The sequence below is a fragment of the Phaenicophaeus curvirostris genome, chromosome 5, assembly GCF_032191515.1.
Source record: "Phaenicophaeus curvirostris isolate KB17595 chromosome 5, BPBGC_Pcur_1.0, whole genome shotgun sequence".
NCBI classification, from domain to species: domain Eukaryota; kingdom Metazoa; phylum Chordata; class Aves; order Cuculiformes; family Cuculidae; genus Phaenicophaeus; species Phaenicophaeus curvirostris.
The window spans coordinates 31,158,339-31,183,329 of NC_091396.1; the positions used below are offsets into that span (position 1 = coordinate 31,158,339).

Below are 24,991 nucleotides of genomic sequence, written 5' to 3' on the forward strand. Positions count from 1 at the left end.
CTCCTCCAGGCAGCTTTCTAGACAGACTTCTCCTAGTCTGTAGCACTGCATAGGGTTGTTGTGCCCCAAGTGCAGGACCCGGCATTTGGCCTTGTTAAACCTCATGCCACTGGACTCAGCCCAGCGGTCCAGCCTGTTCAGATCCCTTTGCAGAGCCTCCCTACCCTCCAGCAGATCGACACTTCCACCCAGCTTAGTGTCGTCCGCAAACTTGCTAAGGGTGCACTCGATGCCTTCATCCAGGTCATTGATGAAGACATTGAACAGGGCTGGACCCAGCACTGAGCCCTGGGGAACCCCACTTGTCACTGGCAAGTGACAAGTATTGTCTGGTGAAGAAGTTCCTAGCAGTGTTGGAGGGAGCTGCTGTAAATGGGGTTTGATGAGTGTGGGGGCCTGTGGGGCAGGATATAGAATCATATAATCATTAGGTTGGAAAAGACCTTTGAGATCATCAATTCCAACCTTACCTGTCCATTAGCAAATCATATCCCCAGGCACCTCATCTACCTGCTTTTTAAACACCTCCAGGGATAGTGATTCAACCACCTCTCTGGGCAGCCTGTTGCAGTGCTTGATAACTCTTTCTGTGAAGGAATTCTTCCTAATGTCATAGACTTACAGAACCATAGAATCACCAGGTTGGAAAAGACCTCTTGGATCATTGAGTCCAACCATTCCTATCTGCCACTAAACCATGCCCCTCAACACCTCATCTACCTGTCTTTTAAACACCTCCAGGGATGGTAACTCAACCATCTCCCTGGGCAGCTTGCTCCAGTGCCCGATGGCCCTTTCTGTGAAGAAAATCTTTCTGATATCTAGGCTGAACCTCCCCTGGTGTAGCTTGAGGCCATTCCCCCTTGTCCTGTCACCTATCACTTGGGAGAAGAGACTGACACTCACGTCTCCACAACCTCCTTTTAGGTAGTTGTAAAGAGCAATAAGGTCTCCCCTCAGCTTCCTTTTCTCCGGGCCAAACAAACCCAGTTTCCTCAGCTGCTCCTCATAAGACTTGTTCTCCAGCTATGAATAAAAGAGTGATAAAAAAAGTGCATTTATGAAGATTTTGGTATGATATCAGCCATTCTGTAAATACACCAGACTTTGGTGACAAAGCCAAAGACACTTTCATCTTTGCTTTCTCTGAGACATGCCTCCAGCTCATTGCAACTTGAAAACTTGTACATTTTGGAACTCTTGTGCCCAGAGGAACGTTAACCTGTTATAAATGATAGATACAAAAGAAAATAACATTTACCTAGCTTGAACAGATACCTTCAAAGTTACTTCCAACTGTGCATCTCCCTCTACTCACAAATTAGCAGTGACAATGTGATAGTGGAATATCACAGTAAAACTGAGAGTTTTATTAGCAGTCATTCCATAAAATCAAAACCAAACCTGTGCATCTTCATATGTATATCTCCCTGGGTCTTTGACATTTTGGCTTGTTTTCTCATAGCTGTGGGAATCCAGGTTGATAGCACTTTGGGCTCCAGGAGCTAGAAACTCTTGCCAGATTTCTTCCACTCTGGTGGTTACATCCTGTAGACGTTGTTTCTTGAGATCTTGGACAGCCAACCAAAACCTATACACGGCAAAAATTGAAAGGGAAGAAAAGAGAAAAGGAGAGAAATCTAGATAAGACTTTGTGGATAAGCATGGGCAGAGTCCCAAAACACAGATGTAGAGCCTAACCCTGCATCTATCTGAATTCATGGAGGACTCTCCATTTAGCATGACTTCAGGGGAAGGTGTGGTGTACTCTACACCAAGCCCTTACACTGTGGCTAAGATCAGAACAGCAACTTTAAATGGTATGTTCTTACACAAACTGTCCCTGCAGAAGTGTAACATTAGACACGCAAACTGGAAACCTCCAGAGTGGGCCCTGCCTCCCACAACCCTGACGCAATCAGCTGGTCATTCCTGCCTGAGGGATCGGTCATCCAGAGAGGATGCAGAATGCATTCATATAATTTTCCACGGTGAAGTTGTAGCAATGGCACTCGGAGCCCATATTCCAATTTTACAGAGATATTTTCTTGACTGGACCACACTTATGGACTAAAATAAGTCCATAAACATCAGGAAGATAATCTTTTTGATCACTAATAATCCACATCTTGATCTGTGAAACCAAAAGTCATGGAATATTTTTGCAAGGGTATTGTCTTTTATACCAGAAAACAAAATATGGATATTTTGTTGGTGGTGCTGGTTTTATTTATTGTTGACAGAACTATGTTCTTTCAGGCGATTAATTCAGCAGATGCATGGCCCCCAGTAGCCTTCAGTTTTGGTCAACTTACATTCTAGTAAGAAGAGAACCCCCAAGGCCTCTACCCTAGGTACCCAGGTCCTGCAGCCTGGCCAAATTGGTACAAGACTGCTCTGTAGGGAGTGCTGAAAACAACAGGGCAAATAGGTACAGAAGAGACCTTTGCAGCCACTTCCAACAGCCAACTCTTTCCTACCCCATGGCAAAGGAGCCCACAGCCTAGGGATGACAAGGAGGACAGGGCTTGTCTTGGCTGTTCCTGCCCTGCACTGGTCTTGCACATCCACCTATTGTCAGCAGACTGTGAAGTGGGGACAGGGTTTGTTTGGGTCACTGCTTGTTCAAGGCAACTGCAAGAGCTGCATAACTTTAAAAATCCTATGTCTCCTCCTACATTATGAGAGACTACTAAATAAAGCAATTGAACTTTAAATGAAAGCCTCATTTCCCACCCTGAATGATTAAATGGTGCCAGTCTACTGCCACTTAGGCAAATGGCCCCCCGTGGTGGAAGGGAGAAGATACTGTCTCTCCCAAACCAAAATTCTGCTGGCAGTGAGGGTGGGTGGATAAGCAAGCAGCCTGGTGGCTTCTGTGCTGGTTTTGACCTTTGCTTCCTTACCAGCTGCAAGCAGTACCGAATTACCTTAGAAACATCGCAGCTATCATTATCAAATGAGGTCGCTAACCCATTTAGCCTGCCCCCCTATCCGCAGTAGAGGGAAATGGCCAATTTGGGAAAAAAAGACATACACACTGTGTCGAAGCCCAGCCTAAATCTTCCTTGTCTGTCCTCTATTCCTGCCCTGCTAGGCAAGTGTGCAGGGTGAAGATGCTCCCTGCATTCATGCCTCCAACGTGAGCAGGCTGTATTTGCAGATACACATTTCGTCTCCTGCTCCGCTGCTGCTAAGCTAGCCCCATCTTGTGCCCTCCCCTGTTGCTACAGTCCCTCTCTCTAACCCAAATAATGCATTAATCCAACCATGAAGCCTGTGAGAGATAGCAGGAGGCTGTGTCACTGTGCTAGGGGGCCTGTCTAGGCAGGACGTGCTGCATGACCCTACCAGTAACTTGCAGAGTGACTACCTGCCCTTTGCAGTGCTGCTCCAGCAATTGTAGAACTGCTACATGCATGGGGACTAATGCCTCAGTCCTGAGTCAACCAAGCCACTTGATCGTATTCCTTCATACAGTGCTCCCTGGTCCCTAGCAGGTTGTCAGTAAATGGACTGGCGTATGCTCAGGCACTATACCAATACCAGGACAGTCCCATACTGATGGTGCTCACGCAGTGACGTCTGGTTTGATAAACCAAAATAGAGTATTTGGGGTTAGTAGAGAGGTGCGTGTGGTTGGCCCTTTTCCATCTTCAAGATGTTAAGTGCACACAGAGAATAAAGGGTGGCACACACAGTATAACACTCTGATGCCATATGTAGCTTTCATTACTTCAAAAACATTTATCATTCCATCTCAGATGGGATGGGAATATGTGAACATAGGAAAGGCATAAAGAGAAAAGATGCTAATCATTCCAGAGTAGCTGGGACGCTTCAGACAAACACTTGGCTAGACAGAACATTTTCTGCTGGCTTATCTTCTGCCCCTGGAGCTGGGGAGGCAGGCTGGGAAAGAACGCTCATGAGAGAACCAGGCATGCTGTGAAGTGACAGCTTGCCAGAACAGGAGCACCATCCATTTTAATAACCATTTGGCTCAATCTGAAAACCAACCAACCAGACCAACCTGACACTAACAAGAACAAGCTCTTTTTACTGTGAGCAATTGTGAATTCATGCCCAAGGCTCGATGCCCTCTTCAAGGCGAAGGGGAGTTTTGTCTTGGTAAAAATTTCAAAGCTATTCACTACAGCTAGCATCTGAAAATTGAGGAACATCAAAGAGGGGTACCCAGCCCCGCAGCCTTGAATCCAAGGCAAATTCTCTGCCACAAGGAATCATCCTGAAGCCAACGCATAAGCAGGGCTTCCTTTGGGATTTATACATAATTTACAAGAGAGAAGCAGGTATTTCTGCCCAGGAAAAGAGCAGGCATACGATGGTTGCGCTGGAATTTGTGCTCAATTATGAAGTGCAAATGTACTCCCTGAGCCAGTCCCACAATTTCTGAAGCACAAACCTAGCCTGAACCTCACAAGGAGTCAGGAGAAGATTCTGCATTGCTTCCCCCCTTTATCTGGGAGGTGCAGGGGCAGATCTCCTGTGGACACCTTGCACAGGGCGAAGGAAGAGGGAGATTCCTGCTTGTGTCCTCCCCGCAGGTGCCCTATAAGCAGAGGAAGACTGGCATGGTGACTGTCTGCACTAAGGGAACAGCAGCATTGATCACAGTTTCTTTGCCCAGCATGCAAGATCTGGAGAAGGCTGATATCACGGTGTCCTAAACTGTTGTCAGAGACATAAACCATTACAGCCACATCCAGCATGTAATTAAGCTGCTGTCAGTTGTAGAAGATATCCTGTAACGGTGCCTTCTCCTACACAGCCCCCACGAGGCACAGAGTTCCAGGGCCTCAGCAAGCCTGCTCTGCCTCCCCACTGGGCACGGCAGAAGTGTTTGGTCACTGTGTGCTGCTGTGCACAGATGCCCCTCGGTGAAAAGACTCCTAGGGAAGGACAGGGGCTTGCTTCTGAGATATGTGGGAAACCAAAAATCAGTTGCAAACCCTGACAAAGAGGCAAAATATGGATGATGGCTGAGATTGAGAAGAGACTATCAATATAAGGACAACGTTATATCCCCACATTGGGGGAGAACATAATACCCCTGGCTTGACAGTGAAATCTCTGACTGACTATTCTAGTTAAGAACATGAGCACACTCCTCTCTCCTTGCCTCAGCAGCTCCACGTAAATACCTGGTGCACTTCCCATCTCCCATCACTCGCTATCTCATTCTCCCTTCCTTTCACCAAGAGAAAAACAATCACTTTAACACCACACTTGGGAGGGGAAATGAATGAAGGTAACAGAACTAAATCAACACTCAGTTCAGACAGGAGAAGCGTTTACATTTTTGTGTTGCTTAACAGCCAGATCCTTGATACAGTACACTTGGTGTGGCTGAGACCATCAGGAATCTGCCCTGCACACCGGGGACTATTTACCAAGGCTTGTAGTGATAGGATGAGGGGCAACGGGTATAAACTGGAGAGGGGCAGATTTAGACTGGACATAACGAGGAATTTCTTCACTCTGAGGGTGGTGAGGCCCTGGCACAGGTTGCCCAGGGAAGCTGTGGCTGCCCCATCCCTGGAGGTGTTCAAGGCCAAGCTGGACGGGGCTTTGGGCAGCCTGGTCTGGTGGGAGGTGTCCCTGCCCGTGGCAGGGGGGTCGGAGCTGCATGATCTTTAAGGTCCCTTCCAACTCAAACCACTCCATGACTCCCCGCCCGCGTCCCGCGTTCAAACTCCCATCGCTGCCTTTCAGTTCCGCCCCCGCCTAGAGCGCCCGCGGAGCGGCGCCGCCCAGGCGCGGGGCTGCGGCGCCGCCTGGCGGTCACGCGGGAAACAGCGCTACCCCGAGCCACCCGCCCGCTGCTCGGCGGCCCCGCTCAGAAAAGAGAGAGGAGGCCCGGGTGGGTTTCACTGCACAGACCTGCGCTCCTCGATGCCCCGGCTTATCGTTTCCTGATGAAAACTAACAAAAAATACCCCCAACCCCCCCAAACAACTCCCCCAACACTGGCAACAAGTTTCAGCCATTAGAGGTGATTAAAGATATAAACACTTTCTGCAGGTTAAATTCTTTTCCAGATAATTCGAGCTGTTGGAAGGGGTCCCAAGGAGGGCTACGAAGATGGTCAGAGGGCTGGAGCACCTCCCATGCGAGGAGAGGGTAAGAGAGTTGGGGTTGTTCAGCTTGGAGAAAAGAAGGGTCCAAGGAAATCTTACAGTGACCTTCCAGTACCTGAAGGGGCTGCAAGAAAGCTGGGAAGGGACTGTTCACAAAAGCTTATAGTGATAGGATGAGGGGCAATGGGTATAAACTGGAGAGGGGCAGATTTAGACTGGACATAAGGAGGAATTACTTTACAATGTGGGTGGTGAGGCACTGGCACAGGTTGCCCAGGGAAGCTGTGGCTGCCCCATCCCTGGAGGTGTTCAAGGCCAGGCTGGACGGGGCCTTGGTCAGCCTGATCTGGTGGGAGGTGTCCCTGCCCATGGCAGGGGCATTGGAATTAGATGATCTTTAAGGTCCCTTCCAACTCAACCCATTCTATGATTCCATGATTTAACTTCCTGCAGGTAAAACTATTTTCCAGATAAATCAACATATGTTTGCAATCACACACAAAACTCCTGCCTTTGTGCATTGTAAGCTTCTAAGTGCATTCCTATAAAGCATCACGTGTTCTCTATTTAGGTCTATAAACAGGTGTGCAGTCCTTTCCCTTTGGGTAAAATTCCTGTGTCCCATATTCCCACATAGTTGTTTCTCTTTCCAGCTGACACTGTTTGAAGTTGGGGGAATAAAAAAAAATCAATCCACTGGTTAGATGAACATCTCAGCTATCTCAAGATGTCTCAGGAGATTTCCAGGTCATAAAAAATGTATAAGAACTCTCTGTTGGCTTTTCTTTCTTTCTTTCCTTCTTTGTTTCTTTCTTTCTTTTTTTTTTCTTTAATTGAAGCTTGGCATTTTGTCTGTGATATTTTGGGTACTTCAAAAATCAACAGAGTCAAAACAAATTGTAGATGAAAGATAGCAACAGACTGGACAAAGAAAAGAGAGCAAGAAAAAGAGTTAAAATAAAACCAGAGCAAAATACCCAACTGACTGGCTTTCCTGCTCTCACATAAATAATGAACAGCCAGTAAATAAATAAGTTACAGGGCTCAGCCAAGCCCAGGAGACTGGTGGACATGATCCTGCAAGTTTATTAGAACGCAGAAACACAGCTGGAAGGAGACCTGGGAGGTCAATGAGTCTAGTCTGCTGCTATCTGGCAGTGCCTCAACTCAAAACCCCCACTGGGACCAATTTTGTCTCAGCTAGGAAGATAAGGAAATGCCCCACCACAATCAACCCTATGATTCGGGACTTGTACCACTGGTGTAAGAGCAGAATTTGGCCTCCTTGGTATTGCAACTGAATTACATTCATTTCAAGGCATTTTCAAGTACACACTTCATGAAATCTTTTCTAGCACTACCAGGCATTTCTAGGTTTCCCAGGAGCTACTTTCTCAAATCTGCCTTGAGTACAACACAGGGGCCTACAAGACTCCTGCCAGTGTTACCGAAGATCTTACTGACATTCCCAAGAGAGAAGACATCCCTATTGCAACAGTTCCCAGATCTCTGGATAGTTACTGGGAGGAGAGTCCTTAGAAAATAACGGCAAATTATAAAATAACGGCATCTAGCAAGGTGCTAGATGCTGTGCCCTCAGAAAGTTCTTTACAGCTTCCCAGGCTTTGGATGTGATGCATCTCACTTAACTGTAGATGTCTACTGTGCAGACACTGACATTTGAATTAGTGTGTCCAGGCTTATAGATGGTAGAGAGAAACAGGTGCTTTACAGTGTATTTTAGGCACTTCGAGTTTTGTTTCCACATAAAGTTGAAACAAATCCTTCCTGGGTGATTCATTGACTCCTCTTCAGCTTCTCTTCTCTCACTCTAAAGGGAGCCTGGATAATAGAGAAGAAAAACACATGCTTCCAAGATGCCCACTTAGGTGAGACAGATCCCAACCTTCCTGTTGGGTGTAATTTAAGTCTTGCTTGCATGTTTAAGCATCCAGCAATTGCCTTCCTTTCTGCCACACATTCCTGAGAATTCACGAGCTTTCTCTGCTACATCTGAACCCTAGAGAGTCATCTTCGGCTCTTTAGCACCACTGCTAAGAATCTACCCTATTCCAGTTTTCTTCATTAATATTTCTGTCTTTGCAGCCTGTTGTTATTTAAAGCTTTAAGCATGCTTGCTAATACTGTTCCAATATTAGGTAATAACGATACCACATAAGCCAATACCATTATAATAATACCGTAAGAATGATAGCAATGTTTCCATATTAACTAATAACAATACCAGTTTCTTCCAAAAAGAATGTGGGATTTAGCCTTTCTATCCCAAGCCCACTGATCTGCAGCTTTCCTTTGCTACAAACACTCTCAAAACCAAAGGGAATGCACATCAGCAAGAGAAGCAGCTCCAACTGACCAAGGAAGGTACACGCTTGACTTCTCATAATGGCACTTATTCTATTTGTTTGAGTAGGATGAACATGGGGGACACCTGGTAGTCATAAAACTGCTGGCTTTCATTAGTGCAACCTCAGATAGATTTCAGAAAACTCATTTGAGGAGTAGTTCAATACAGTATATTAATTTTGCATTTCATCACTACAATTTAATTGCAGAAGCATATACAAGTTCAGTACCTGTTAAGCAATAAAATTTCAAGCTCATTTATTGTAATTTTGTAAGAGTCCCTTGTTTATCTTACAAGTTACATTTCAGGCTTCTAAAAATAACAAACATAAAAGTGCATTGATTTTTCACTGTTCTGTTGCTGACATGCTTTCTGTATTTCTCCTCAGACAGGCAAATCTGCTAAATATGATGGCCAGTTCCAATGTTGTTTAAAGTCACTTTCTGGCGAATTTCCCTTTCATATCTCACAGGCTAGCAGACTGCACTAAAGAGGCAACTGCTCACATGCTTTACTAATGCATTTGATTTTCTAAGTGAAAAAAATTAAAACCCCACAAACTTAAAGGCTGTGCAATCAAATTCTTAACTGCTGTAAACCAAGAACAACTTCAAACCCACACACTACCATCAAAGGCACAAACCCTGACTGACTGCATGCTCAGTTGACAGCAGATTTCCTCATTCCAGGAGCAGATGCAAATCTGCCAGTGAAACTGCAAGCTCTCTCACCGTCTCTGCCAATAATCACTGGACCTACTGGAACAGACCTGCCCCTAAAGGAAGCAAGTGAAGTGGTCCCTGTGCCCATCCATGTGCTGAGATGGCAACAGAACATCACAAGGAAGCTTCTGTCATGTAATTCAGATTCTGAAAAAAAAGGGGGCTTACTGGCTACCGCTATATCTAGGGAAACCACATTACTGCTGGACTCTTCTGTGTCTCCAGGACTAACCCAGGGAAGGAGCAGATGAAAACTGTTGCAGATATCCATGAAGTGCCTCTGGCCTGCTATATGTCAGCTAAGGAGCAAGGCTAAGGATTCCACACACAAGTGTACAAGAGCACAGACTGGAACCTTGACACCAGCTCAAACCCTTGCCTTCAGCACAAACCAGTGGCTGCAGCCTGCCCTGATGCCAACCACAAGTCATCCACCCTGCTGCTAACCACCATCTTCCTGCTTCTGCACAAATGCATTTAAGTGGCAGTAAATTTGGCTGTTTGTCATGCACAGCCAAGAGTCTGAACCATAACCTCATCCACTGAATATCAATCTCTGCCTCTTCAGGCTGCCTCTCTGGCTAGCACACACTGCCTCCCATTTTCTTTCATGCTTCCAGCACCAAGTAATGAAGCCAGCATTTAAATGTCTGCAATCCTGAAGACTAATTCCAATGATGGCCCAGCCCTGCTTCAAGCATAATCCCAGGAAGCCAAATATCTCAGAGCTCACTGTAGTATGTTACTTTCTGCTGTTATGGGACCTGTTGTGGTTTGGCTGTTATTGCAGGATACAACAATACACTAGCTTTCCCATAGGCCTCACCCTCTCCACAGCCGGACAACTGCTTTCCCTGAAATGAGCTTCAGGGTTAGGGCTGGAATGAGATTTAAGATTTATTAACGTGGAACCTGGAGCTATATCCTGATTAATGCTAGGACAATAAGGGGACTCAGATCCTTGCTATGTAAGCAGCGCTGTGGGTTTAGCTTATGGTCTATGAGTGATAAGTACCTATACCTCTTTTTTTTTTCTGTCAGTATGAGAAGATACCTGGTATCAATAAAGGACAATAGCTTAATACTTTAGTTCTAGTGTATTGTAGAAGTGACTAATGAATCTTGAGGCACTGAGCTTACCACTTAGTTTTGCAGCTGGAAGGGCTGAAGAGATAGCCACATACTTTGAAGAATTGCTACCCCAGAATGAAGCATGCTGTTGGCACTTCCAATGTCTTTTTATCAATTTCGCAACGAGACCATATCTTGGAGAAATCTTCTAAGGCCACAGATTGGGTTTAGAATGTTACAGACAAGGCCAGAGGGGCTGGATCTTCTAGGAAAGGTTTGTTCACCAAAAAATGTCAACTTATTACTGCTGTCTATTCCTGCTGTAGTTGAAGTAACAGAATTGTGCACAATCGATTTATAGACTCTCAGACTGATGTCAGGTTATATAGGTGTCTACACAGTATTTCATAATAGAAGTTTTGTCTTCTTCACAACATGAGAAGGCAAATACGCAGAACCCCGACACAGAGAGAGTGCTACTAAGGTGAGAGTCAAGCTCTCCAATAGTTAGGAGGTGCCACAATCAAAAGCAGATGTTGCAAACCCAGTTTTCTGAGTGCCAGTACTGCAAGAGTTTTTAGCCACATGATCACCAGCTTTTTGCCCTTAGATGACCACTGCCACAAATACGTAAGTAAATCCTATGTATTGTTAGGGGACTTAATAGTGATATGCTGTGCCTAATCACATTATTACAAGTTTGCAAGCCTTTGCATATGATACTTGACAACGTTGGCTCTGCTAAACACTGTTCCTGTGATTACTTACGTAGTTCTACTATAGGCATCTATAGCAGTGCTAAGGGGCAAATATTGCCATTCTCAATTTTATTCAAATGGGTGGTTTTAGCGGTTCAAGACAGACCAAGCATTGCATTTCACCTATCCAAGAGAGTAGGGTTAGCTCCATTCATTTATTTCAAGTTAAAAAGAGTATTCACCTGAGGTTTTCTGAGCTGAATTCTGATTCCAGGAAACGAAGGAACTGGTCTCTTCCTACTGGGTCCTTCAGTACCTCATCTATGGAGAAACCCCACCTTTTCACACGCTGCTGACTAGGTTCCTTGCTGTTTGGAGAGAGAAGGAAAGAAACAGATGGAATGTGCATTTCTGCCTGCTGTCTGAGCAGCTGCTGCTGTTTCTGCTAAGCAGCAAAGGGAGGAAGATTATCAGACAAGGAGATGGCATGTTCTTCCTCAAGATTTTCCAGAAATACAAGTTAGCAAACAATGTAGGAAAAGAAGCTATAGAGATGAGGGTATGGATGGTATGTACTCAGCAAAATAAAAGATAGTGAATAAGATTTGATTTTCAAAATAATTTCTGATAGGTTTCAAGTAAAGAACAGCACACCATACTTGAATGATCAAATAATTATTCATTACACACTTCCTATATATCTCCTCAAACATACCATAGGAATTTCTTATATGTCAAAACTGAAATCTGCCAGAAGTGTCCTCTGGGCTGCTGGTGAGCTCCAGATCATCTCCTTGTGTCCCACACAGTGCTGGCTGGTCACTTGGAACTGGCTTCAGATTTTCAGTCTCACATTTGCATTAAAAAAGCAGTTTCACTAAACAGCACTGCAGACAAGATTTCTAAAACAATTACTGGTTTGTGGTCTTTTATTTTTCAATGCCTCTGATTTTTGGATGGCTAAGTCTTGGAAGACTAAAACGCATTTCCCTCCTCCCCTCCATGATAATCAGGCTCTTATTTTGTGTCTCAGCTGGGACACTGAGATGTAGTAGCACCCAAAATCACTAAAAACATTTCTCCTAAATAATTTCTTAATACAATCTCACTTACATAAGAAGTTGTTTGAATTGCCAGACATGTTGCAGAGGTGTCTATGGGAAAAGGCAGTGCTTGGGAATCACAATGAGGATCCTATGAGACAGTCCGCAGCAGAGTGTAATCTGGGCTCACAAAGTGTTTGAAAGCTTCTGGTGTGATGGCGTCATACTATGAGACAGCTATTAAAATACAGCTCAGCTACTCAGATTTGTGACAGTAGAACCAGTGTTAAAAATACGTATCTATTAAACTACATGACTTGTCATGTCCACAGTGATTCCTAATCCTAGAGCCTTAGGGGACAGTGGCGATCTGTGCTGAAGACAAATAAGCCAAAGGGGTAAATAAAGTGCCTGCTTTGATTTCTTCTTGGTGTAAAAACTAAGCAAAATTGATGGGCATGTCCTCACTTGAAGTGCAGAGCACTTGGGACGGCTCCTCCTGTGCTCACCCAAGAGCACTCTGGACATGGGTGCAGATGCCAGTCTACCTGTTAGTGAGCCAGACATTGACATGAGAGCCACATTTGTGCAGAGCTATGCACAAGCTAAGCTTGGGGAATCTCCTGCTGAACCCAGAGATCTGTAGCTGTTCTTCTTGCCACTGCACAATGTTCTAGCATGAATGAGAAGACCAAAGTGCTATCTAAAATTGAAGGCTTTCCATGGTGTTTCCCATGTACTGAGTGCCATTAAAGATGACCTGTAGTGGCATAGTGTCACATTAAACAGCTGGCCTTACCACCTGATGTGAGTTTCTTTGTTTTCCCAAGCAAGGTCTCTGCTCTCCTAACTGAGGAAACAGCTTTGCAGGAAAAGGGCCACTGCAGCTCTCGGAGATCATTTAATTATTCATGCAAGTTGCAACTAGATGCAGATGCAGCGAGTTTTCATACAATAGATAATAAAATGGAGACACAGAGCTGTTTGTTCTTCCATTTCACAGCAATACAACTTTCTCTTTTTCATCAGCAGGAGAATCAACTTCCTTAACTCCAAAATCACAGCAGAAGACAAGCATTTATTTTTAAATGCATACAAAGTCCATGACATCAAGTTAATTGTATTCTCTGGGGACACAGACATCTTTTCTGGGATTTGCAGGTATCTCAGCAGATACAGAAATAATGGATGTCTGGATTACTTTGTGGGTGGGGGTTTCTCCAGATAAGTATTTTGCAGGGACTGCAAGGGAGGATGGAGAAAACAAGAGAAACTGAACAAAAAGGAAATTAAACCCATTGAAATTATGCAAAGAGGGGCAGACATCAGGAAATCAATGAATTTAACTATCAGAGAAGCAGATCAAAACATCTTTCACATCCCAGACTGCATGGGTTTTAAAAGGGAAATAACTTGCTCTTTCCCTGGAACACTGACTCTCTATTAATTGGCTTTCTTAGGTTGGTAGCATCTTAAACTTTACATTATTATTCAAGAACAGATAGGATTAGGTTTGGCATTATCATTTCAAAGACCTGCTAAAGTGAACTCCCAGTTCAGGTTTGGTACTGAACAGCAGCAGCTAAACACTAGGAGAATGGATTGAGAGCAGCCCTGGAGAGAAGGACTTGGAGGTGCTCTGGATGAGAAGCTCAACATGAGCCAGCAATGTGCGCTTGCAGCCCAGACAGCTAACCATATCCTGGGCTGCATCAAAAGAAGTATGACCAGTAGGCTGAGGGAGGTGATTCTGCCCCTCTACTCTGCTGTTGTTGAGACTTCACCTGGAGACCTGCATTCAGTTCTGGAGTCCTCAGGAGAGGAAGGATATGGATCTGTTAGAGTGAGTCCAGAGGAGGGTCACAAAGATCATCAGAGGGCTGGAGCACCTCCCATATGAGGACAGGCTGAGACAATTGGGGTTGTTCAGCCTAGAGGAGAGAAGGCTCCAGGAAGACCTTATAGCAGTTTTCCAGTACTTAAAGAGGGCCTACAGGAAAAATGGGGAAGGACTCTTTACCAGCGAGTGCAGTGATAGGATAAGGGGTTAGAGCATTAGATATTATAGGAATGATATGATAGATATGATATGAATGGTTGGACTCAATGATCCTGTGGGTCTTTTCCAACCTAGTGATTCTGTGATTAAGAAGAAATGTTTTAATGTGAAGATGGTGAGGCACTGGAACACATTGCCCAGAGAAGTCGTGGATGTCCCATCCCTGGAGATGTTCAAGACCAGGTTGGATAAGGCTTTGAGAAACCTGATCTAGCGGAAGGTGTCCCTGCCCATGGCAGGGAGGTTGGAACTAGGTGGGCTATAAGGTTCTTTCTTACCCAAAACACTCTGTAGTTCTATGATCTGAATAGTGAAGGTGACACATGGCATGGTGATTTCATTCAAACCGGCTGCAACAGCTGCAAGGCATAGAGGTGGGCAGGACAATTCTAGCCCCACTAAGAGGGCTGTGGATGGCCTGTGACGACAAGACGTAGACACTGGCCAGACTTCCCTTGAACCAGCATCACATGGGCAAAGGACACTTTAAATTGCAGAGCTGTGCTTGGTTTTTTGGAGAAATTCCCTGAGGTGCAAGGCATTTGAGTCCTACAGTCATTCCTCCTCCTTTCACCTATTAATACACCATAACAGAGACAAGCTAGCTTGTTCACTGACAGCTAAGAACCAAACTCACTTTGTCAGTCTGTTACAATTCTGACCTTCTAAGTCTCACACATTATGTGTGAGCTACTCTTCTGTGGCTCCTGTGCCAAATGCACCTGTGCAGCAGAACAGCCACTGCCCTGTACAATCCAGCCTATTCTCCCAGCAGCATCTTTCATGGGATTCCAGGATAGAGCCAAGCTGGAGCACTGAAGCTGGGGGACGACCAGATAGCAGACTCTCAAGAGCCAGAGGAGATGTGCTAGAACAAGCTTCTCTTAGTAGTATCCTGTATCTGTGTACTCTCAGACCTGAACCTGTGTATGTCCTTAACAGGCACGAGAACATCCGTTACCTGTCGTACAGAGTACCACATATCAAGTTGTATGGAAAGGCTGAGCAATTCACAGAAGAAGTGATAAACTATAAGCTCCTGATTAAACTTCAGTATCTTGTAAAGTTACAGACATAACAACTTCCTATCCAAACATGGCAGTGGGAAGAGCATACAAACAAAACGGCAAGACAACTCTAACATTACTGCCAATTCTTACCTCATTTCAATGTCCCACAATGCTGTATCATCACTTATCCAGGGATTGGAAGGCTCAGCAGGAGTTATAAAGGGGTCATATTCCACATACTGCTCTGTGTAGGCTATTAAACTGACAGATATAAAAAAAGAAGAAAGAAAAAAAAGAATCAGAGCGTGAATGCTCAGTTATGTGTCAGAGAGGTACAGATTTTCTTTTTTATTTCCTCTTTTTTTTTATTTTTTGTGTCCTGCTTTTCATTTTTGTAGGCTTCAGTCAGTTTCTCAGCAACCACAGGCCTGGTGCATGCAAGGACTTCTCTGCAAACACCCACCAGCTCACTGCAGTATTTTCCTCAAGCTTGTCTCTGTCAAGATGCCCACAAAAAGCCCGATGAAGCAACAATGGGATTGCTATGGTAGGACTTCCCACAGAGAGTCATGGGATGACTATGAAGCACATGTCCTCCTCTTTATTTGTCGCATGTTGCCATTGCCTCTTGTCCTTTTGGGGTTTTGCAGACTTTTGCGCTCCCTTAACTTTATGCATTATGAGTAATTCATATAAATCAGGTCATGTGCTGTAACTAAGAACATTCTTAAATCTTCAGAAGATTACAGTCCTGAGCATAAAAGCTTCAGGCTATCGATAATTTTTTTTTGTTATGTTGGTATACCATTTAGTCTAATGGCAGTATTGTAAAATACTTCAACAGCAGTTTATAATACTTAACTTAGAATGTAATTAAGTGCTATAGACAATGGAAAAATACATGCCATTTATACTGGCTTGCTTCATGACTAGTCACATAAGACATATAGCCTCTAATCCTCACTGGGATGAGATTCAAAGAGGTTCCTGGGAAAAGGACTATGTCTGGTTGCATAAGCAATTCAGGAATCCCACTGGGGTTGGGGCTAGGAGGGCAATTTTACAGAAGAAAGACAGCATGTATAAAATAAATCAAAAGAAATTTGTTGTAGTCTATATTGGAAATACTCTAAGGCACTTTTAAATTTTTTGCCTAGGTCTACCAAGTAATTAACTAAGTTAACTGAGTCTCATCATACTGAAAAACTATCTACTTACACTGTGATTGTCCATGCTAAACTCTACCTCTGGTCTTCCACACCTCAAAAAGGTAGGATAATAAAAAGACCCTGTCAAACAAAGGGTCACAAAAGGCAGAAAGTTTCCCTGACCTGCTCTACAGTAATTATTTCTTTTTGTTTGTCCTAGCTCTTATCATGAGGCATTAAAATCACACACTTTTTCTAACCACAGCAGGTTCCCATTGCCCCTCAGGGCACTCAGTGCTGTCTCATCTCATTTCATTAATTACATTTCATGACTGCTGTGGGTCAAGGGTTGGATGAGGGAGCAGCGTCCAATTTCTGAGAGCAGCAGCAATCCCTGAGACATCAATGAGAGAGAGCTGGTTAAAAAAACCTCCAAACCAAAAAGGATCAATCAGGAGATATCTGCTGTGAAACTTGAATCACTCCTAATAAAATAATAAAAAGGCATCAGAGGTGCTAGCACAAGTACTAGAAAAGAATAAAAGGGCAAAAAAAAAAATTCAATTAAACAAGAGGGAATTGCCAAGTACATTTTGCTGATTCAGTGTAATGACAGCAGTGGAATCATTGTCTTATTGCCTCAAGGACTCCTAAGGGAAAGCATTTCTGCCAGAATGCAAACCTGGACTTTGGCCTTTCAGGTGATGCACTGTAATTCGGTAGAAGAGGATAGCACAGATTTTCATCTAGGGAGCTGACATTGTTTCTGGTAAGAAGATGCTCTGTTTTTTCCCCAGCCATTTCTCTATTGGGATTGCACCAACACTGTGTAATGCAGTCAGGAGAAACAGTAGGTAGAACCTATTGATAGCTTTGCTCAATAGTCCTCAAACCTCACTGCCAAATCCTAAACCTGATAGCGTACAGGTCCCAAGTAGGGAGAAAGGACGTGGAAGAAAGGAAGAGAAAACTGTTTCCACGGTACCTGGAGCAGCTGAAGGATACTCTCTGAGTTATTTCCTCCTTGTGACTTCCCTCATCCTGCCTGAAAGTGCCTTTGCACTGTACTGTAAAAATGGCAGGTGGTACCACTGTCAGGCTTGGCTGTCAAAACAAGTGTCCTGAGAACTCATCTGCTGCACCCTGATCTGCCATGGCCTGATCATGCCCTGATCCAGCCTGGCCTTAATCACATCCAGGAATGTGGAATCCACAACTTCTCTAAGGCAACCTGTTCCAGTGCCTCACCACCCTCATAGAGAAGAATTTCTTCCTTATGTCTAATCTAAATCTACCCTCTTTCAGTTTAAAGCCATCACCCCTTGCTCTATCATGACATGCCCTTGTAAAAAGTTCCTCCCCAACCTTCTTGCAGCCCCTTTCAGGTACTGAAAGGCTGCGGTAAGGTCTCCCTGAAGCCTTCTCTTTTCCAGCCTGAACAATCCCAAGTCTCTTGGCCTCCCTTAATAGTACAACTGCTCCAGCCCTGCGATCATCTTTGTGGCCCTCCTCTGGACTTACTCCAACAGGTCACAGAATCATAGAATGATAGAATGGTTCGGGTTGGAAGGGACTTTAAAGATCATCCAGTTCCAATCCCCCCTGCCAGGGACACCTTCCACTCAACCAGGTTGCTCAAAGCTTCAGCCAAACTGGCCTTGAACACCTCCAGGGATGGAGCAGCCATGACTTCTCCAGGCAACCTATTCCAGTGCTTCACCCCCCTCACTGGGACATGGCTTTCTTATGCTGGGGGGCCCAGAGTTGAACGCATAGGTGGTTTCACCAGAGTGGAACAGATGGGCAATAGCTCAAATCAGGTCACCCACATTCATTCCTCCACACCTATCCCCACCTGTGCCAAGCTACTGGACTCACCATCCCCTCTACTTCTCACCTGCCTGCTCTGTGATGCTCCACATCCAAGCTGCACTTCCCACCACTCTCCGCACCCTCCAGCAATGTCACTACCCAAAGTCACTACATAACCAAACATGCCTTCACAAGATATTAATATCCCAACCACAATTTTCATCCTTCATAAATTCAAAATGAAACTTTCAAAACAGGAGAAAATATTTTTTATTGTTCTTATTTTATTTACTTTTATCCTGGCTACCAATTTCCACAGGTTTTGATAGCGACATTTTTTTATCCAATTTGGGAACAAGAAAAAAGGCCCAAAGCCCTTTCAAATGAGTAAAATTTTCTGTCCAGTTTTACTGTAAACTAACGGAGTTTTTGGCATTGACAATATTACATTTATAATGTCAGTAGTTCCTTATGAACTTGACCAACAGGTGCGTTATGTGGACAGGATTCAATGTTCACACATCAATGAGTTTTACTGAATCCATCTTATTGAATAAATACCTACCTAGAAAAAAATCAAGCAAAACAGATCTGCTTACTTGTAAATTACCAGCCAGGAAGTTATTACTGTTATTAAAATATATGAAGGTCATTGTAAGTAAATTCAGTACAAAATGACATATTTTGGTAAAGTACAAATGTATCTTCTTAATAAAAAAGAACGAGAAAGCCCCAAACATAAATATGAATGTACTAATTTCAGTCATACAATACAGTGTATGCAGCATTTCAAGGAGCCTCTGAATATTTTCTTTTTAATTGAATAAGTTTTCATTTTAATTATTGAACTTTATGAGCCAATAGGTACTTAGTTTGGGAGTCTCACCTTTTAATTTGCCTAGTTTACTACATGCATGCTAATTACAGGTGCAGGCTCTGCAAAGCATGTTTCATAGGGTAATCTTTTAACCTGCTTAAATAAAAATTCTTCTGTTATTTCTCTGCAAAGCAGCAGTCCTTATCATGTCTCTCATGTTCAACACAGTTTTTGCTCTAAAAGCTGTTTACTGAAGAGCATGCTGATCCCTACATTTGTCTCAGTGATTTCCCTGCAAATGTGCACAATTTACAAATATCTAAGTAAAGAAATTGTCATTTTCAATTAAATTTGAGCTTGTTTTTTACCTGTTCATATTTTCTTCCCAGAACTAAATATTCTGCATGTCGTATTGTGCCTTGATTTGCCTCTACAAGAAATCCACCTCCTAAAACAGTGCCTTGAGTATACCAGGTACAACCCCAGTACTCCCACAGTATTTCACATATGTAAGTGGGAGCAAAAAGTGGCCCTACAACCCCAGAAGGAACATAGACAATGAATACCATGTGCAACAAGACACAGAAGCAGTTCACTCCTCAGAGCTGTGCTAGACTAACGAGAGATGAGCACTGAGAGTTCACCCACAAAAGAAAATAGTTATTTTCATATCAAAACAGGAATGACTGTTGTGTAAATAAACTCTGGAGCTGTAAAGGGGTGGGGAACAAAAGGACTGCAAGGGTTCTTTCTTTTGTGAATAATATATCTTTTGCTTTGCTTTTGAGAAATAGCATTCTCATTTTTTGCCTACTTTTTCTCAGTGGCAGAAGAGCAAGTACTGAAGTGTCAGTGGTCATCAAACAAGCAGCATGGCCAGTCAAAGAGGAGGAAGCACTCATGCACAGAAAGGGGACCAGTCTTTTTCCTGCCCATTTTCTGTTTCTAGAAACGTCAAACTGAAAGTAAGGAAAGAATGGGTAATCATGCAAATGGAGGCACTTACCTTTCTGCTACTTTGGACATCTTTAAACAATGTCTCTCTATCTGCACATTCAGAAAAGTTATCTGAGGAGAGAGATGACAAGAACATTATCAAACCAGAAGCTCTATATCATGCATTAATCAACATGCTATTGATTTCTCTTTCCAAATAGCTTGAAAGTAAGTCAGAAGGAAATGGGACCCTTCCCTAGGTATTAGAAGAAGCTTATTGACTGCTTTAAACAGCAGTCTCCATTTCTTATGGCAAAGCCCCAGGGGAAGGTTCAGAAGATATAATTAAAAGTAGGAAAGGCATATATTTGGGGCTGAGGTTCCTAAACTACTCAAGGTGCAATATGATCCCCTCTTTACACCACACTCCTCTCTTCCATTTCTCTAACTGACTGACATCAAAAGACCATTAACTGCTTTAGAGCACATTTGCACTCTGCTATGAATTAGTTCTCCACAGTATTCTGCAGCCTAAGTAGCCTATGACAGAAAAGGATCAGGAAACCTAGTGTTCAGGTTTAGATTAGAAGAATTAGCCACTCTAAACTGTCTGTCTAAGAAATGTGTTTAAAGTTGCCTTTACTAAAATGCTGACCTCAGTGTGCACTGCTTGTTGCAGGAAAGTAATTTTGAGGGAGAGCTCCCTGTGCTGGGTCAAAGATGTGCAAGTTGATTGGACTGATTGTGCAAATAACTTTTTCCCGCTTTTCTAAAAGCTCTGACTGCACAATCTAACAGTCTTGTACCAAATGATGCCTTTCCTCATCGCCCATTCTCACACTGTGTCCCAGTATGCTGGTTTCTTCCCTATGTTTTGCCACTGCCCACTTTTCAGACATCCTCAGTAATCTGGAATTTAATCCGTCTATGGCTCCACAGAGAGAGTAATACTACATTTGAAGGTCAGTATTACCCATTATACATATCATCATACAACTGCACTGCTCAATTAATACATCTATCTTTAAATATTTACTACCTTACATAAAGTGTGTGAGGATCAAGAACAAGTAACACATACAATTGTTTTTCCTGATATCTCCATAACTTCATATACTATTTTTTTTCCTTTGGCAGATAACCATTCTCAGAAGAGTTGCCATTAAGCCATTGACTTACTTGTTTCCGGAAATCCTCCTTTGTAGTTTTGCGTATAGGTTGGGAAGGCATGTGTACAGGGCTCTGAGGCTGAGACTCCTCTGTAACCCCGTATACTGACTGTGAAGAGCCAATAAGCAAACCAAAAAGATTAGGCCATTTTTCTCTGTTAGGCCATAAGGAAAACTGCAATATGTAAAAGAGTAAGGGAACAAGATAGCTATTTCCTACTGTTTATACCCACACTGGTCAATGATCATTCAGCCTGGAGCAAAATTCACAGATCAGACTGTGCTCGCAGGCACCTGCACTTGGCAGGTCTGCAGGCACATTAAGAAAGGGTTTATTTTAAACATTAAAAAGCAACTGATAATTTTTAGGAGCTCTGAGGATGGTGTGCTTCAATGCTTGCAGGATGAACACTAGGAACGATCATTGTGGTGAACCACGTGGAGAAAGAAAAGACAAGAACCAAATCCCATGCCATTTTATTCCACTTGCTTTTATGTCTTGTTGTAAAACTACACATTGAGGAAAGAGCTTAACCAAGTGTCAATGGGTCAACTTTAAATGAACTTCTCAAAATGAAAACCTGCAGATTGACTTGTAGCCATTCATTTTCAGGAAAAAGACCTGCACGGAAAGCATTACCAACTATCCTTTCATTTACTGCTTTTGTTTTTTATTTAATGTTTATAATAGACATAAATAGCTCTGCTGCAATTTAACTTCCAATATAATTTCAGGAGTTTGGTGTCACCTCCAAAACTAATATATACACAGAAGAGCTAAAACTTGCCAGAAGTCAAAGACACCCAAGTTTCTAATGATCCAGCATTGACTGAGGCAAGTAAACAGCTCTGAAAAGCCTGTGCTCAAAAGACTTCTGATAATGGGACCCAGGCACTTTTTTCAATTGCTTTTAATTTTATGGGAGCATAGGGCCAGTAGGCATCTGGGACACAGAGCTCCTTAATGCCCTTCTCAGCTATACCAGTCACCCAGCCTCTACTGCTGTGCTGAATCAGTAAATTCACTGATTAGAACAAACAGAACTGATATTTGCAAAACACTTCTTTTGATTCCTTTTGGGAAAATGTGACATACTGTAGGTGTCAAGCATGATTTACATTTAATACCAAAACAAAAAGCAAAACCAACAACAACAACCCACCTCGTCGCACCCCAACAACAAAACCAGAAACTGATACCGACCTTTTTCACCTTCTGTGGGTTTTTCATACGACGACACTTTCTAATGTCCATTTCTGTGGTGTTCACACAGCCTGGCTGAAAAGAAATGGTTACTGTATTACTTCTGTGTTTACAAACTACATGCTACCTTACCTTTCTAAAATATACAATTAGATCTTGTCCAAAATTCTTTCTTGAAGTTTGTATCCTGTAACCATACTTGCTAAACAAGAGAGTGTGTATACCCAAAATTGGCATCTCAGCATCAGATCCATTTACTCACAACTTTGGCACCAAAAGGAAATCTCTCAGCTAAGAGGAGGGCTTTAACTAGGAAGTCTGAGCCAAACTGGGTAAGCTGCTTTTCTTTTGTATGCACAATAAATAATCTTCAAAATTTCATGCTTATTATCTATTTCCAAATTAATACTTCCATGCACAAGCCTAGAATATCTAAAATAATCTTGTAGACACTTGGCTTGTTTTGAATTGTAAGCAGTCAAGACAACGTCTTTCTGCAACATATGGCACATGTTTACTAGTATTTTACTAGTAAAATACTGTCAAAACCTTGAACATCTCATCATTCTAAAAAAACTTTACCACAGGCCTGTGCACATCCCAGAATGCTCTTTCCTGGCTGTCCAAAATCTTTCTTTCTGTTTTATCCTTTTTCCTGTCAATTCTGAAAACAAAAACATAAACATATGAGTCAACACACAGGTAATTCTTTCTTCTTTGTCACAGGTCATAGCTGGGGTTTTAAGCCCACAACTGAAAAATTGAGAAATCCACTTTTTTTGTACAGAAGTGTCATACTCCGGCTTGCATGTCCATGTGCCATGAACAAAATACCACTGATGTTTGCTCCAATATGCGTCAAAAGACATTTTCCTATAAAGGTGGAAAATTTATTTCAACATTTGCTTTTTCATCTGTTAAGGAAAATAACTTTTCCTGATACACTCTTCCTGGACTCTAATTTGACAGGCTGGGGAAGTTCATATTTGGCTTTGGCTCTATCAGGAGACCCACTGGGATCTCTTTACTCCAGCTGAAGCTCTCAGCTGGTGCCAGCCAGAATTTCTACATCCAGAGGTCCTGTTGCACCATGGCGTCCCAGCACCACTGCTGGTATGACCATGGATTGCGAAAGTAAAGCTATCCCATGCATTCCCAGCAGCAGCAGCACAGGCATCACTTGTGGTCACTACTCTCCTTAGGCTCCACTCTCCTGCCCTGGTGCTGGCAGAGGCAACTGGAGCCGAGCTTGCTGGATGGCCTCCTGCAAGTTAGCGCTCACCCAGAAAACATACAGCTGAGCCAACACAAGTGCAACTCAGTAACTTCAGCCCTGATGCAGCCTGTAAATTGACTCCCACAAAGTACACAAATCAAAAGCCACCAGAGGCTCTTCAAAGCAACTGTTCCCTACCTCTCAGCATCATTGGGTGATGGTGCCTAACTCCTCTGCACAGCTCTACACATAAGCATAGCAAAGCAACCACCAGCTTGGAAGATCTATCTGCAGAGACACTGGCTGAGGCACACGAAAGGAGGAACTACTTTCCCTTCCAGCACGGGACGGGAAAGCTGACAGTGTCCCTATTCTGAGTTCCTACACCGCTGCCACCTGGGAAATGAAAGCAGTGAGGAAAAAACCCATGCAAACTGTGATTGCTTATCATCAGGTTCTTCCCTCTCCTGTTTGTCTGTTGGAGGGGCAGTGATTCTTGGCTAAACCTGTCCTAGAAATGTACCGAGGGAGTAGAAAGTGACAGACTGAAACTGAAGTTTCTGAACACCCATCTCCACAAAAAGCCTAAGTCCTCTGAAGTTCAGTATCAGTCTCTGAATATGCCCCCAGCAAGGCCGATATGAGAAAACAGCTCTGGGACAGGCTCTGTCCCCACTGTCATAAAGCAGTCACTGTACAGCACTAAGAAACACACACAAGACGCCCAGCCCTAAACCTCCTTTTTCCTAGCAAACCCTTCCTGCTTGGCCAAAGGGGAAGGTGAAGTCTTCTGCCTACCTCACACCACACAGTGCACAGACTATACGGACTCATTGGAGGCTCCATGAATTATCTTCCAAGGGTGCTTTGTCCTGAATCCAGATTCTCGGCTCAAATCCCCAAACTTACTGGTAATTCAGTATTTCACACTTTAAACTATTAAGACACAACATAGTGAAATGTTCTGTGGTTGTGGTTTTTGAGCAATGTAAGTACTGCAATGGAAATTCTATGTAAACAAAGAAGTGGAAGGTGGTGCAGAACTTGGTAAGCAGGAAGAACGTTTTCTGGTATTTTTGTTTGGTTTTCCTTTTTAGTTAATTCAGGGCTGTGAATTACACTACTAATTCCAGCTCTGCCTTGTTGGAAACCTGAAGGCTGAACCATCACATGAACTGGGAACTAAGAAGTGGAAGTTAGCCAGCAAAAAAAGTTGATAGTGGCCATCTCATGCTTACATTTCAAAGAAAATGAACAGAGAAATGGTGAATAAGCAATGGTGATCATGTAAAGAAACCAATACCTACATTTCTTTCATAGGTAATAATTGTTTGCTATAGATAGAATGCAGAATTTTGTTTTGACTTGAGGTTATTTTTTTTTCATGTTGGCAATAAACCTTTAGGTAACTGAAAGTGCAATTGCTATTGTAACTTCTAATTTTCTCTTCCAAACAGAACACTGGCATTCTGGTCAGAAAAAATCCCTTAATCACCTGGTAATTTAAAGGATAATTACCATGTACTTAAATAGCACAGAATTACAATGCTATTAAGCAAAGAATCAATCAAAATTCTTATGAGTTAACCAAAGATAGAGACATATACCCCAGCCACA

At 43.2% G+C, this 24,991-nt stretch overlaps 1 protein-coding gene across 4 annotated transcripts in view; it reads right to left on the reverse strand.

Moving 5' to 3' along the window:
- RGS6 (regulator of G protein signaling 6) overlaps positions 1 to 24,991 on the reverse strand; it is a 282,882-nt gene that overhangs the window by 39,932 nt on the left and 217,959 nt on the right. For all 4 annotated transcript variants that reach the window (XM_069858274.1, XM_069858276.1, XM_069858275.1 and 1 more), the window contains 7 exons: positions 22,741 to 22,822; positions 22,159 to 22,233; positions 20,965 to 21,063; positions 19,856 to 19,917; positions 15,223 to 15,333; positions 11,203 to 11,328; positions 1,405 to 1,591 (listed from right to left, as the gene is read on the reverse strand). In XM_069858274.1, the coding sequence (XP_069714375.1) occupies positions 1,405 to 1,591; positions 11,203 to 11,328; positions 15,223 to 15,333; positions 19,856 to 19,917; positions 20,965 to 21,063; positions 22,159 to 22,233; positions 22,741 to 22,822 (742 nt within the window). The remainder of the gene's footprint in view (positions 1 to 1,404; positions 1,592 to 11,202; positions 11,329 to 15,222; positions 15,334 to 19,855; positions 19,918 to 20,964; positions 21,064 to 22,158; positions 22,234 to 22,740; positions 22,823 to 24,991) is intronic.